General features: G+C 39.0%; 1 protein-coding gene across 1 annotated transcript in view; it reads right to left on the reverse strand.

Moving 5' to 3' along the window:
- Positions 1-387: 387 nt before the first annotated feature.
- Positions 388-14976, reverse strand: part of LOC139722568 (uncharacterized) — a 41994-nt gene continuing 27405 nt past the window's right edge. Inside the window, 11 exon segments of the mRNA XM_071633859.1 lie at positions 388-1703; positions 2390-2533; positions 3299-3349; positions 3543-3709; positions 4334-4522; positions 4974-5152; positions 9593-9690; positions 10461-11355; positions 12998-13004; positions 13949-14094; positions 14662-14964. Of these exon segments, the coding sequence (XP_071489960.1) occupies positions 1692-1703; positions 2390-2533; positions 3299-3349; positions 3543-3709; positions 4334-4522; positions 4974-5152; positions 9593-9690; positions 10461-11355; positions 12998-13004; positions 13949-14094; positions 14662-14964 (2191 nt within the window). The 3' untranslated portion in view covers positions 388-1691.

A 14976-nucleotide genomic window follows, 5' to 3' on the forward strand; every position in this document is an offset into this window, starting at 1 on the left:
CTCCTATCATTCAGTACTATGGCATTTTGAAGAAACATTCTCACATATTTACAATAAATGTGCAGTGTGCTGCACCATATAATAAATTCTGAATTTGGTATTCATGAAGTCAGCCAAAAATGCTACCAAAGTGGAACATCATGCAAAGTATTTTCAACATTAGAATTCTTAGAACTGAGGTCAAACATTCATGATGGTAAGCATCCCAGAATAATCTTTTTGAGATGCAGACAAACAATACTTAAAGATATAATACACTTTGATCATTATGAGCTGATAACGTATGTTCACTTTGGCATTATATGCACATGTGAAGTACACAACTCCTTAGCAAAATACATTAAATCTGAGAATATTTCAGTGTGTGAGGATCTAAACTTTCCCTTCTTGCTTATAGTTAGCTGCGAACAATTGAATTTGCAACCATTTCCTGAACAGTGCCAGACTGAATATTTTAGATAAAAATCTAAATGGTACAATGGCATTATAACTTGTGTTTCAAAATGATAACTGAAGCTCCACAGATCCTTTTAAATCCTTTTGAGGTCATAATGATTTACCATTGACAAGCCTCATCCTAATTCCTACAGGCGGATGAAAATTTGACCATGTGCATTAAAATGAAAAGGTTCAAATTACATTTCAAATCTTTATGGTGGGCATGCAGACACTTGAAATTGGTTGCCTCTTGAGTTACATAATTTTGCAGAGAGCTGATGTGGAATGTTTTACCATTGTCAAAACAAAATTAAGTAGATCATAAGTCCAGGCCAGTTCTGTCACAAATTTGATTTTGACAATGAATGCCTTTCTGTACATGAACATTTTGTGGAATACCCTTCAGCAGTGCTAATTACTGTGAGACTCATCAGATGTAAAAATGCATATAGCACTGCATAACTGTCAATAAGATTTACACTCATCACATCACCATATGGATTTGTGTGTCTGTTTAACCACAGCAATGTAATACTTACATAACATTTCAGTAGAACAGATGTCACACGATGGAGAGACACATACATGTACAGCTTATTGATATTTGCTAAAAAAAAACACAAATTCAACTTTTATGTTTGCTTAGAAACTCAATTTCACTGTCAATATCAAGAGTGCCAGGTCATCTTTTTCTTCTTCTTTTTTTTTCAAGGGGAATCGATTGTCAATAAAACTGAACATGGAGTTGAGTTATTGAGTCACACTTTCAGTTATTTTTCAGCAAGAACAGTTCATCACCTAATCTCTTACAAAATTCCTGGATTCTGGACCAAAGGATTAGTCACAGTCATCTGGTGCTTGATATTAGTTTGATTTCATTGATCACAGAGATTAGTGAGAGTGATAGTTGATGTTGATCACAGTATTGTAGCCATCAATCAATCAAGGGCACCCGCATCCACGTATTCAATGGTGACACTCGTCGGCACGTTGAAAAGTCGTGTAGAAGCAATACCTGTCTGCCAGTACAGGACGCATCACTCTGGTGGCATTTCAAATAGTAACCAAGAATGCCAGTCCCTGTGATTTCACAGATGCAAGGGACCTTGGTAAAGCTTCCCTCAAGATGCAGTGAAACCAAGCTTGCAGTCTTCGATGAGATGATAACTCCCACTCTTCTTGGTGGGCATCACTGGTTGCCATGGCAACTCTTCATCTCACAGGTTTTGTCACGCCCATAGATTACTTACAGGTCATGCCATCTCCTGTATTGGGGATGCAAAAAACAGAAAATAATTGCCACATCTAGCTTACACTTTTTATTAAAAAATCATTTAACCATATCAATGCGGTCATCGGCAAGGTCAATGATATGGCTACTTTACATGTACCTAAGCTTATTTTGATCAAAATTCAGAAAACATGCAAAATAATGCAATAATACAATAATCTCTGTACATGATTCATGTGAGCATACTATCTTCACATGGGATAAAACAAAAGTTTCAGCTCACTCTTTTCTTTACAACATATTCAGTGAAACAAGAAAACAAAAATTACAGTCACTGGGATGTCACAGTAATATCTTGGCCCATAGTGGTACAAACATACCCAAATTGAGTCACAATGAGCTTGATATTGGATGAATTGAAAACCTAAAATCTCAAGGAATTGTTTGGTGCTATCATTCTCATGACTAAAATGCACCTTCCAGTATTAGTACGTAAGATTTCTGTTCACAAGGCCCTGTGGAACAAAATACATTCACTTCTACAGAACATAAAAGTTGATTAAATGACTTCTTTATGTAGGCATAGTTAAAGCTATGCCAAGCAAGTCAAACCTCAATAACATCATATTCCCTAAAGATGAAAGTCTCAGCTCCTTGAATGGCATTGGTTAGCAAAAGATCAATTATCAAATGAATGGATCATGATAAATAAAATCTAACCTGGACTAAGAGCGAAGGGTGAACCGTTTCTTGAATGTTGACTCCAAACATCTCCTTCCAGGGCTCCTTGATGACTGCTAGAAGTTGATCCAAAGACTCCGGGGAGAAGGTGCACACATCCCACTGAGACTCCTCACCAGTGTCCTACACAGACAAGCATCAAGGTAGACAACAGTCATGATTAAACAAAAACAAAATTCTGACAAGACAAAAACAAAACATCTTAACAAAATAAAAAACACTATATCTAACAAAAACAAAAAACAAAAAAAAACAAAAAAACAAACACACAAATTGTTGGAGAGCACAGACTGACTGACATCCGGATGTGTAGGTGATTCAGACACTGTCTGCCTCTAGAGGGATGCAAATTGAATAGATTTAGCAGTGTACAAACTGTACATATACCTTGTATATGGCAAGGGCTAGTCAGTTGGGCATGCCCAGAGTAAAGTACTTCAACTTCATCATCTTTCATCATATCTTTTATCTTCATCATCTTTGTACATACAAGGTACTCAACACGAGAGTAGCCCATTAGCTTGTGTTCTTTGTTTTGGCATATCACTCAAAGAAACCATATGCACTATGCCCTAAATCTCTGATAAATGATCATAATTCCATGGCATCTCTGGGCCAAAGCCAGGGAAAAACTAACATCTGGGAATGGCCACTAGCATTTAACACTTAATTTTCTATCACTAAGAATTCATTTTTTTGAAGCATATGTGAAATATGGTTTGAAATCATGATATGTGATATGCTTATTCGACATGCATTCATTTCTTTGGGTGCTTCACCTTCTTCTACAACAGTTGATATTCCGCACAAGAGGAATGTGGATCCTACAATTATAAGACTTTGTGATTACACTAGAGGCAGGTACCATCCATAAAAGGTATATCTCACCTCACTGAAGAATGAGATTGTCACATCGGTGGTAGAGTCCTCATAGCGTTCCTGACAAGACCAAAGAGTTAATTGGAAAAGTTCATTAACATGCAGTCATGCTTTAAATGGAACACAAGAAATTGTATCTCTACAAATGAACAATGTTTCTTCATCAGCTCCCGTTCATGAAGAACAACTTGTGCTGAATGAGTTTTCCTCTGTTGAGGTGAATAATACACAAACAAGAAATATACGCACTCACCAGCCCTGATATATCGCAGATCTTGCGATGACCACACGGGGTAAACTGTTGACCTTTGACCCCTTTCTTATTCTTGAGGGTCATGGGATAACAGTGATTTTCTTCCATCAGATACGCATCCGTAGCAGTCACCAGGAAACCTACTTCTTTGACTTTCACTGCTGTGCCTACATCAGATATGAAAAGATACAAGCCAAATTACTCCTGTGTAAAATTTATAAAAAGGCATAAAAAACTTTACAATATATTGAATGCATATCACTGTGGCACAAGATACCTTCAAAGTTAGACAGTATTGTACTCTTTGTGCTTTGAGTATAAATATGTATACAGATTATCTGGTATTCTTGGTAAAGAATCTGTGGGAAGAGAGGGTGGGGCAAATTTACCAAAGCCTCAAGATAAATCGAACCTTTATGAAACTTCATACTTGAAAGTACCCCTGATTGTCACATCATGTAAAGATGCTAGATTAATTCACATAAGATAACTTGTACTACATGCAGCAAAGCAACCTCCTCTGCATTTAGCCACCACAAATATTGTATGCACTGTATATGAAAACATGCATGAATATATCAGACATTCATTCTCTTACACATTAAGCATCTTTTAAAACTTTACTACCAGTGGGAAGTTCACACATAAGAATCTAGTGTTTTTGTTTGAACTCTTAAAACTTACGCCAAGGTATTCAAACTTCTGTGAAAGGCTAAAAAAAGGAGATTTTATGTCTGTTAGTTTGCTCGTTTGGTTTTATGTCCTTCTTCAAAATCACCCAATGCACTAACCTTGCTTGCTTGTGCTGGCTATTTTCAGCTGGGCAATGATGTACACGGAGATCTGGGGGTCCACCTCATAGCTGGTGTCCCCAGTGGCCTGGGGGACGAAGACCTCACTGGTGAGGTTCAGCAACGTCTGTGGGTTCTCCCAAACGATGCCCTTGAACTTTTTTCTCCACGTTCCGGCGCTAAGAGAATCTTTGAGAAAGAGAGAGAGGAGTACAGACACACAGAAAGACACAGGAAGACAAAAAGGGAGAGGGAGAGAGAGAGAAGGAAAATATATATAATTTGTATGTTAGCCTTTGAGGTATGCAAGACATTCATACTGGTAGATAATACATAAACAGAGAGAGATAAGGAGATGCAACATGTAACAAGAAAATATACAAATTTACACAAATGCATAAACATGCCTCTCTTCAATATTGTCTTGCAATGTCCACCCATTTTGATCTTCTGCAGTTGTTTAATATTTTGGCACAGATATAATTTCATACCTTCATGTTTTCTAATATCGTTAAACAGTTGAAAATGAAATTTCTGATGATCTCAGAGTGATACATACACTTTAATCACTGGAAAGAAAAGCACAACTTCTAGATGACATTGTGCATATATCTTAATGAATTTTGATTGTTGCACCCACTGGCTGCAGTGTTGGTAAACTGCCTGGTCCTCTTCTTGTGTCCTGTCACAATGGTGTAGAGGGCGCCCTCCGATGAGAACTCAAATTGGAGGCTCTGACTGCCGAGACCTAGGTGTATCCTAGCGAGGTCTTTAACTGGGTGCTGGGACCGCTTTGCCAGCCAATCAGATGGAGTCTCACTGAAGGCAACAAAGAAACAGTCGCTTCTTACAAGTTTTTTATTCATTTCATTCTTTCATTCAATTATCAACGAAACCCAATTTGCTTGTAACTTTATGGTCACATTTGTATTGTGTGTGGATTGTACTATTGTAATCTACGAATATCAATACAATGTTTGAAGGGGTTCTATACGACTTACATCAAAGCCTAACTATTGTTTCTGTATCTTCTTGCAATGACTGAAATAAAAACCAGGTAGACTTGTTATACATATATAATTGAATTGATTATTGAATATATATCATATATATTCAATAATCAATCCATAAATTAAAGTTTTGTCAGCAATTACTTGAAAACAACATCAAATAAAACCTGTCAAGATATGTAAACAAAACAAGAAGCACCTAAAAAAGCAAAACAATTTTCAACAATCCACATCATCAAATGTTAATTTTCTTAACCCCTTTCTAGAACACCCCCCAAAACAGCCATTGACACTGCACAAACACAGATTCCTGGTGGAATTGAAAGAGTTAAGATAGCATATACAGCTTGGCACATCAAATTCATGAAGGTACCCTACAGGAAAAAAAGAAAAGAAAAGAAAAGAAACTAGCAGATCTTTGCCACAGTGGGAATGTGCCCTTGAAAATAGGTTATCAGTTTTGTAGAGCAAGATGCGTATCTGCAATGTTTGCTTGGCAACAGTGTCTTTAGGAGATATTTGCCTCATTTCGTCACTGACGGAAGAACTTATTTCACCACAGAGGTGGAAGGAGATTTACAGCAGACTTAAAGGGAAGATAAACCCCAAGAGCAATGTGGATTGAGTGAAAGCAGCAACATTAGTAGAACACATCAGTGAAAGTTTGAAGAAAATCGGACAATCGGTGCAAATGTTATGAATTTTAAAAGTTTTGGTGTTGGAACCGCTGGATGAGGAGACTACTAGAGGTTATGACGTATGAGTGGACAACGATACCAAGAAAATATAAAGAAAATACTACAAAAATCCATTTTTCATGAAAAGTACAAATTCCATCAATTTGATATTGACATATGTTAAGGGTAGCAATTATTCCCCCTGCTTTTTGAAAGCGGTTGGTCCACTGCTCTTTCATAATTCTAGAAAAGTGAATTTTTGTTGAATTTCCTTTATATTTTCTTTGTATTGTTGTCCACTCATACGTCATATCCTCTAGTAGTCTCCTCATCCAGCGGTTCCAACACCAAAACTTTAAAAATTCATAACTTTTGCATCGATTGTCCGATTTTCCTCAAACTTTCATTTATGTGTTCTACTAATGTTGCTGCTTTCACTCAATCCACATTGCTCTTTGGGTTTACCTTCCCTTTAAGATGGAGAACCAAGAGGCATCCATTGGATTACAACGACAGACTTTTCAGAGGTACAACTGGTTATTTGCACAGGAAAACAATGTTTGCTCTGGCCCATATATCAATGTTATTGCAGCAGGTGTAAAAAACGTGAGAAAATTGCAATCTAGTGCTGCTATGCTTCCATCATAACATTACTTACATGATGTTTTCCAAGTAGAATGGTTTACACAAAGCATTTCATAAGAAGGTGCACAAACTCAAACACATTGTGTACAATGTAAGCTTGTCTTAGAGTTAGTATTCTTCTGGAAATCTAATTTCTAATCTAGCATGTTAAAAGCTGTAATGATTGCCTGGCTCTTTACTTCATGTCAAATGACACCTACAATTCTTGTCCAATGTGATGAAAATAAAGAGTACTTGCAAATCAAAATTTAGCTGTCATCAAGTAAAGAAGAACAAAGCTAATTTACATCTACTCCTGCTGAAATACTCTTATGAGCAGTACAACACACACACACACACACACACACACACACACACACACACACACACACACACAAATAGGATTATCATACAATCTGTTTACACAAAATGAACTGGTTTTCTCTGATCTAAGGTATGTACTTCGGTGTTTTATATAAAAATATAATAAGTGCATCTCTCCTGGTAAATTTTGTTAACTGTAAAGCACTCATGATATATGGTCATGAATGATTTCCATACACCAAATAAATAATATATAAAGATGTGAACTTATTCTCATGCCAAAAAAACCAAAGAGATAAATTACATGTGATATTTCACTGCGAATGTGTTTGACATTCCAAATCAGATGTAGATGAGACTATTTGCATACATTAGAATATACCATGAAAACTAAAGATTAAACAAAGAGCTATGAACAAACCAATGATGGCAGATTTCATAATTATGCCACTTAATTTTGTTTAAAAAAAACAACAAAGAGCAGCATCTTTTACACTCAAATATTTAATAGGTTTGCATTTATATGACTGAAATCAAAAGAAACAAAGTGATTTGCCGATGTCAATGTGCATGCATACTGAAAACCTCCTTTACTGATGCGTGAACAAAGTTATGTTTATGATGTGTCAACATATTCTGAGTCTCTTCTGAAATATGTGAGCATGCATATGCTGTGGCTGGTCGCCAAACAAAAGAAACTGCTTGCGGTTGGCAGGGAAATGAACTGATCTATCACAATCACTTACACTCTACATCCCTGAAGACTCTGCAACAGCTCATTCCTGGTACAGAGATCAAGAGTATCATGGAATCTGATATATGACAGCGTCAATCAGTCACCTGGAGTCCACAACTGACTCTAAAACAGATTTTAAATCAACTCCACTGAAACCTGTCAAGTCCCGGAAAAGACATTTCTGTGGTCTCATGTGGTATCATCTTATTGTAAGTTATGCTTTTCACTGTTGAGTCAAAAATTCTCTCTAATTTGAGACCACTATTGGTTGCATATAATTGCTTGATTCACTTGCAATCTTTTAACAGACTACCAACTGCTAAATTGTTATCTGAGTATCAAATTAGCAAAACACTGTAGAAAACTGAAGTTCCCATTTCTCTCTCAAATTACCATTTTGTTTTTAATTTCTATCTGACTTTGTGCAAGATTTTATTACTTCAACCAGTTCCAATCGATTTAACGCCAATTTAATGCTGCAAGGACAATAATTAGAAGTTGATTAATTGCTTTATATCACACACATGTTCAGAATTTTTTTTTCTTTGTGTGTGTGTGTGTTTTCACAGATTCCATTTAGATCTAGTCTGGGCTAGCATGGTCCATCAGTTGAAGACCAGGGCCCTGTTTCATAAAGCTGTTCGTAAAGTTACGAATAACTTACGAGCGACTGGTGATCAGTTCTGATGTGCTATAGACCGATTCGGGTTCGTTGAGGGCAGCAGACAATTTGTGGCACTGGGCGCAGCCATAAGCTCATTTTGAGGCATCTTAGCCGACCCACCCTCCTCTCCCCCACCCCACGGGCAACATGTTTATCGCGCACATGTAACAAAGGTTCACGCACTAAGCAAGCATTCGCGCACTCAGTATGAGACGCCTATTGGCTAAAACAACCATGCATCGGTTTTTCATTCCGTGCGCGGAAGGGGGTGGGGGAGGGGGGGGGTTGGCTAAGACACCGCATTAATGGCGCTGCCCATGCCAAAAATACACATAGCGCGTCACAGAATCGGTCTATACCTATCAAGATTTCAATAATTCATAATTCAGCACAAGAGCTGATCACCAGTCGCTCGTAAGTTGTTCCTAACTTTACGAACAGCTTTATGAAACAGGGTCCAGCTGTGTGTTTGGTACAAAAAATTTGAAGCACTGCAAGCTTTATGACCCAGTTGATGTCATGATGCACAAGATGCACAAGACAGATATATGGAGGAAGCCTCGGCAGAAGTCAATTCATGATACTGTAAAAGTAGAAATTTTCACCCATTTCGCATAACCAGAAGGTGGCACAAAAATAATAGCATACAAGTATCATTGCATGCCATATGTTCCAGTACATAATGACCTGATTCTGCAGAATAAAAAGCATGCCATATTCATCTTACCCAGCTGCATGCAAAAAAAAATTACTCACAGAAACTATCCACTTTTACAGTAGATCAAGCACTAACTACAATGAGTAGATCACTGGGCTTGATGGGGAAAAATCTATATGACTGCCTTTAAACTATTATTCAACTTTATGTGGGATATACTTGCATAGATCCTTACACATATAATGTAAGGCCACTCCTGGTGTTGAGTTTGCTACACACCAGTCAGCATAAGGCATCACTACTCTCACTGATGGGAAATTACAAGAGTCTTTTAAAAGTGCATTACAAGGATGGTGTGTGCCTCTCACAGTCAGATATGTGCATTATTACATCATGGGTATAAAGGGTCCAATTCATCACACATGGGTCCTACATGATAACTTCACATGGAAGGTTGGAAACAACCCCAATTTCATCTTATCACTTGACATCTCAGAAACCAGTGAGACTGCTCATAATACAAATGATGAGTGTAATGCGTACCAGAATAATATAACTTCACAAACCTTTCTTCCTTGACAATTTTCAGGAAATATAAATTTTCCGTTGACAGCACCACCAGCCCATCGTAGTTTGTCTTCTTGTTGATCAGCCAGATGTTACCCTGGCGGAAGAAAAAACAAAACAAACAAGAAAGTAAAGAGAAGGCAGTATTAATGAAAACCTCATCTGTTACCTGTTCAAAATACATTTTTCATTTCAAATGGCATGCCTAATGAAGGCTGAACAAGCACCAATAACAGACACACAGGTCTAGCGCTCACCTGAGCAGCGCACTTCGCCTTCATGGCACTCCACCTGATGCAAACTATTTCAAAATTTTGATATTCCAGAATTGCTGCAGGTTTCCTGGGCAACAGCCCCTTAATTTGAGGTATTTGGGCCCCGCTGAAGCTCCCCGCCCCAAAGGGCACAACCATTTCATAAACTATGATCCCCTCCCCTAATGATGATTCCTGACAAGTTTGGTGAAAATTGGGGCGAAATCATCCATATCTTGTTTTTCTCTTAGAGTTAACGAAAGGTTCTGGTTAACTCATTAAAAAAAAAACCAAAACAAACATACACAAATTTACTTCATATGTACTGGTCACATAACAGAAGTGATCCATAAGAAGTGATTAAAAGAACATATGACTGATCTTCACTGTAAGTCCTTACACACCAGTTTTCATACATAACACCTATACAGCATTAAAACCAGGAAATGATCTCTGCCCTTAGAGTACAATGTTCTTCCTCATCAGTACTACAGATTTCATATTTTTCATACAACATACATCTTGTCAATGGACAGCCTTTGCTTAAAGAACACGTTTACAGACTTCATGGCTTATGAAAGTAAAACTACACAGCACAAGTAGTGAGACTTGCCCTAAGGATACATGTGAGCTCCTCGTCATCACCAAAGACGGACATGGACAGGAACAGCTTGAGGCGATGGTGCACATTACAGCAGTCCTGTTCTGCCATCTCCAGCATAGAAAGTTCTGTCACAGAGGCACTCAGCTGGGAGGCTGTGTTCGGTGAGTGGGGGAATGGCTGCTCAGCCAGGGTGGTTACATCACTGTGGTTCCTCCCATTGATGTCATTAGGGGTGTCTGATCCAGACTGTGAATTGTATACGGCCAGGAAATCCTTGCTATTGTCCGACGTCTCCTGCCGCCGGCGGATGAGGGGACTTCCCATCCCGGGCTGATTCCAGGAACCGTGGTGCCCTCCCTCAAAGACGTTGTCCGAGGTAAGACTCAAATTTCCAGCGCTGGAATTCCTAGGGAGCGTCTGCGCACTGGCGCTGCTCTGAGGGTCAGCCTCACTGATGACAGCGATGTCGCTCTCATTGCTGTCCAGTCGTCCATAGCTGACGGCATCCGGTGCGGCATCCCTCTCTGAATGAGTGCCCCGTAAGTGATAGGCATTCCCAAAGTCCATGCTGTGTTGGGACACTGCCTCTGAGTTGTCTAGGACAACAATGTCATCCTCGCTATACGTGTGATTTGGTTGATGATTTCCCGCATGTTCGTCAGCACTTGGAGCAGTTGGAGTTCGGTCTTTGCTCTGATCCTTTGAATTTCCATACACCGATTCCCCAACCTCATCCCCACTGTGCGGTGTACTTCCCTTTTGAGGGGTCAAAGTCCTTGGGTCTCCTCGTCTGACCACTGCTGGAGAGTCAAATGGACTAGCAGCAACAAAGTGGATGGGGGTTGGTGGTCCCGAGGTTTCCCTACTGGACACACTGCCCGCATCGGTTGGGCAGAGGGAGTACCTATGGCAAAAACAGTAAGACAAGCTAACTCGTGGATTCATACCAACAGATGATTCAATTTCCACGATGCCATGCATCCCAGACTTCATAAACCCTACACAAACATATTGCCTTGGAGATCTTGAAAACGTAGCTCACTGCTGGATGCAACAGTCAACAAGGAGCTACTGATTATGGTATAACACAATTTATATCTCTTTGCTCTTATTGGTATTATTCTATAACTTGGCTTAACCCAATTCCTCTGGACCAGACACATATCCTCAGAGACAGGAACATAGAGGATGAAGATATAAGAATTTCACAGACATGCACAGGACAAGGGCCGTGAAAGATATATATACAAGATTATTATGTTACTCTGGGTAAACTGGTGTTACACACACAAACAAGGCCATTATTGTGCATGCAGTGGACATATCATGCAGATATTCGGCCTTATATACATGTACACGATACATGAAACAAAGAAAGTTCAGACAGATGTACAATTATCTAAACATTACATATCAGCCCAGAGGTCAAGGATGGGTCAATGTTAAGCAATTCCCGGTCACAGCATGCGAGTAGTTGCATAGAAGGGCATTCCATGTACCAAGAATCCAAGCATGTGTATGAATATGGCCATTAGGAGTGACTGTGATTGTCCATGGTAGGTTCATGCAAACTGACGAGACACACACACACAAATCAGTCGTGACTAACCTGGTAGGATTAGTGCTGGCCAACTCTTGGTTAGACCTGGTGGGGTTAGATGAACAAATAGAGCGAAGCAAAAGAGTGCACACGACGTGACACCATGACAGATTCAAAACCAACAGAAAAGAATGACAACCAATCCAAAACAGAACACAACAAAAAGGAAGCTTTGACACAAAAATAAAAACAGGATTAGTTTTTGATAAGGATTACACTGGTATGGTTGTTACTGGAAATGAGTAGCAGTTTGTAATCTGAATAAATACAGCTCTAAACTTCTGATAATAAATGTATTGAATCAATGTCAAACATGATATAAATTGATTAGTTGATGTGAAACTGATATAAAAAAAGATGGTTAAATAGTTTAACAAGCAAATGACAAGTAATATACCAGCCAGCCAACTAGTACATTACTTAGAATATCTTCCAAGATAATGAAAAAAAAAAAGGAAAGAAAGAAAAGAAAAACTACGTATATGTACAAATCTATTAAACAAAATACTGCATAATAAACAAACTTCAGATTGGTCTAACTACAGCAAATCAACTGTTATGCACAGTTGACTGGGAAGCCTCCAATTCTCACACAATCACCATATATGCGAAGAAAACATAGCCCTTCTTTTACATTTTCTTGAAGTTCAATGTTCAAGACCACCAACAAAAGACTGACCTATTACCCTCTCCACTATTTCAGGAAATATTTTTCAAATCTAATTATATCCATTACACCAAATAGCAAATTCTATTAGACTTATACTCAGAGGAATTCATGGGTAGAAAATGGCATTTTAGTAAAATCTTGGTGATGTTTGACTTTGACCTTAAAGCTTTCATCATTATCATTTCATACAATAAATTTTCTATTTCTACCCTCCCAATGAAATTATATTACCACTGAACATTCCCAGATGCAGTTACAGCTGATGTGTTTAGTGACCTTTGACCTTGAAGGATTTTGCCCAAATTCTCATCAGCGCACTGACATCAGATATACCATACATGTACCTGTGCCAAGTACTCAGAAAATCCATGAAACCTTTCTTCTTACACTGCGATGATGGGATGAGGGACGGAATGACAACTGGAAAAATGTCTCTTGCCTTTTGGGAACATGCACGAAGAGAATTCTTACATTCAGTAATTCTAGTTTCCACACATTTATTGTACCAAGTTTTGTACTTAGGGTCAAATGTATGCCGTACCAAGAAGCCTTCATTTATCCCAACTATCGTAGACTGGAGGCTTCCCAGATGAGGGGAATTAAATCAAAATATAACTGGTAACTATTGATATTGATGGTAATAACCCCGTCAACAGCCAATCAGCTGGCAGCTGAAAGTGTCTCAAGCAAAGACCATGACCACTGTTATTCTTATCTGACAAAAGAATGGTCTGGCATTGACATTTTCCTGTACCTGGTCCTAGTGCAGGGCAGGTGATATAAACTTGGGCCATCTTGGTTTATATTCACTGTCTTTTGTAAAATCATTGTTTTACTTTGAATAATGAGGATGAAACTGTTCCTCCTGGATCAGGTTACCAATTTTTCCCTAATACTATGAATCAACAATAAAACAACTTGCATTGCGTGGCCATAGATACATCTTCACACACAGAACATCCCGAGGAAAGAAATTGCTTTACAGTTTTTAGAGCATCTTTGATTTTTAAAATTAATACAATTAAAAAAAAGAGAAAAAAGACGACATCAAATGAAGATGATAACTGGCAGCAGATTGATGCTCATTTTGCTAACTTATGCTGTGCAGCAATTACATATTTCCATATGCTGTGCAGCAATTACATATTTCCATAGGAATAATTCAAGTGACAGAAGTTGGCTGACTGGCTTAAACACACGAAGCCCATGTTACAGATAATACATAACTTAAGAATCATGATGGTCGCTATCTTTGCTTGAAGCCGGACGTATTCGTCGTCAGGAGCTCTTTCAGCTTTTCTGGAGGGTAGCTGGCCAGCTCGTCGACTGGAGTATGCAGTGAGTGTTCCATTTTGATTGTGGGATCTGGCAATCTGGTTCGGAGAAGCATCGCATGGGATGGCTTAGCATTGAAAAACTCTCGACTATGACAATATCTCTGTTTAAAGTTTATTATTAACATGAACACTCACCTGTATTAAGGGAACTTTGAAACTGCTTCAGACACTTGGTCCACGAAAACTACACAAAATTCTAATTTGACCAAAATATTCATGCCGTTAACTGCTATCAATCTGGTGAAATGTGCAATCAATGTTTCATACACAAAGAATAACATGCATCATGTTATATATTAAAATGTAATGCACAAGTATTGCTGCATTATTGTATCAAAGGCATTTCCTTGTTATGCACCCATTAACCCGTTGAGGACGAGTCCCGAGTATACTCGGGCAGGGGTCTATGGGAAATGCGTGTTGTAGCGCAATCAGTCCGTCCTCAACGGGTTAAACATTAACAGGTTTGTAGACTATGCACACAGCGAAAAACACATGTCTAGTTCATCACTGACAATAAGACATGCCAATCAAGTACACTTTAGTGATGTATAGAGAAATGGAAAACGGTGTGAGTCATCCAGCGAGGGGTGGACAACAAACCTGAAGTCAGAACTCATCCCACTGAGCTGAGATGAGGAGGAGGAGGTGGTCATCGAACTTTCCTTGGCTGGCGACGACGCATAGTCCTTGACTGGTGAGGGCGCCAGCTCCTTGGAGTGGTGGATTCCATTCTCCGAGGCCATCAGCGAGTCCTGGTAGGCGTCACTGGCGCCGTTGCCTAGCAACTTGGAGGATTTTGCCCGAGATTGGGCGGGTTCACTGGATCCGAGGGAGAACACGTCGGTGAAGGCCTGGATGAGGCTCGGCTTGTTGGATGGACTAACAATGAGGGCGTCCTTCTCTCTGTGATGCATG

This window comes from Diadema antillarum, unplaced genomic scaffold (assembly GCF_040938485.1).
Source record: "Diadema antillarum isolate AM-2024a unplaced genomic scaffold, OU_Dant_1.0 scf00000167, whole genome shotgun sequence".
Classification (NCBI taxonomy): Eukaryota; Metazoa; Echinodermata; class Echinoidea; order Diadematoida; family Diadematidae; genus Diadema; species Diadema antillarum.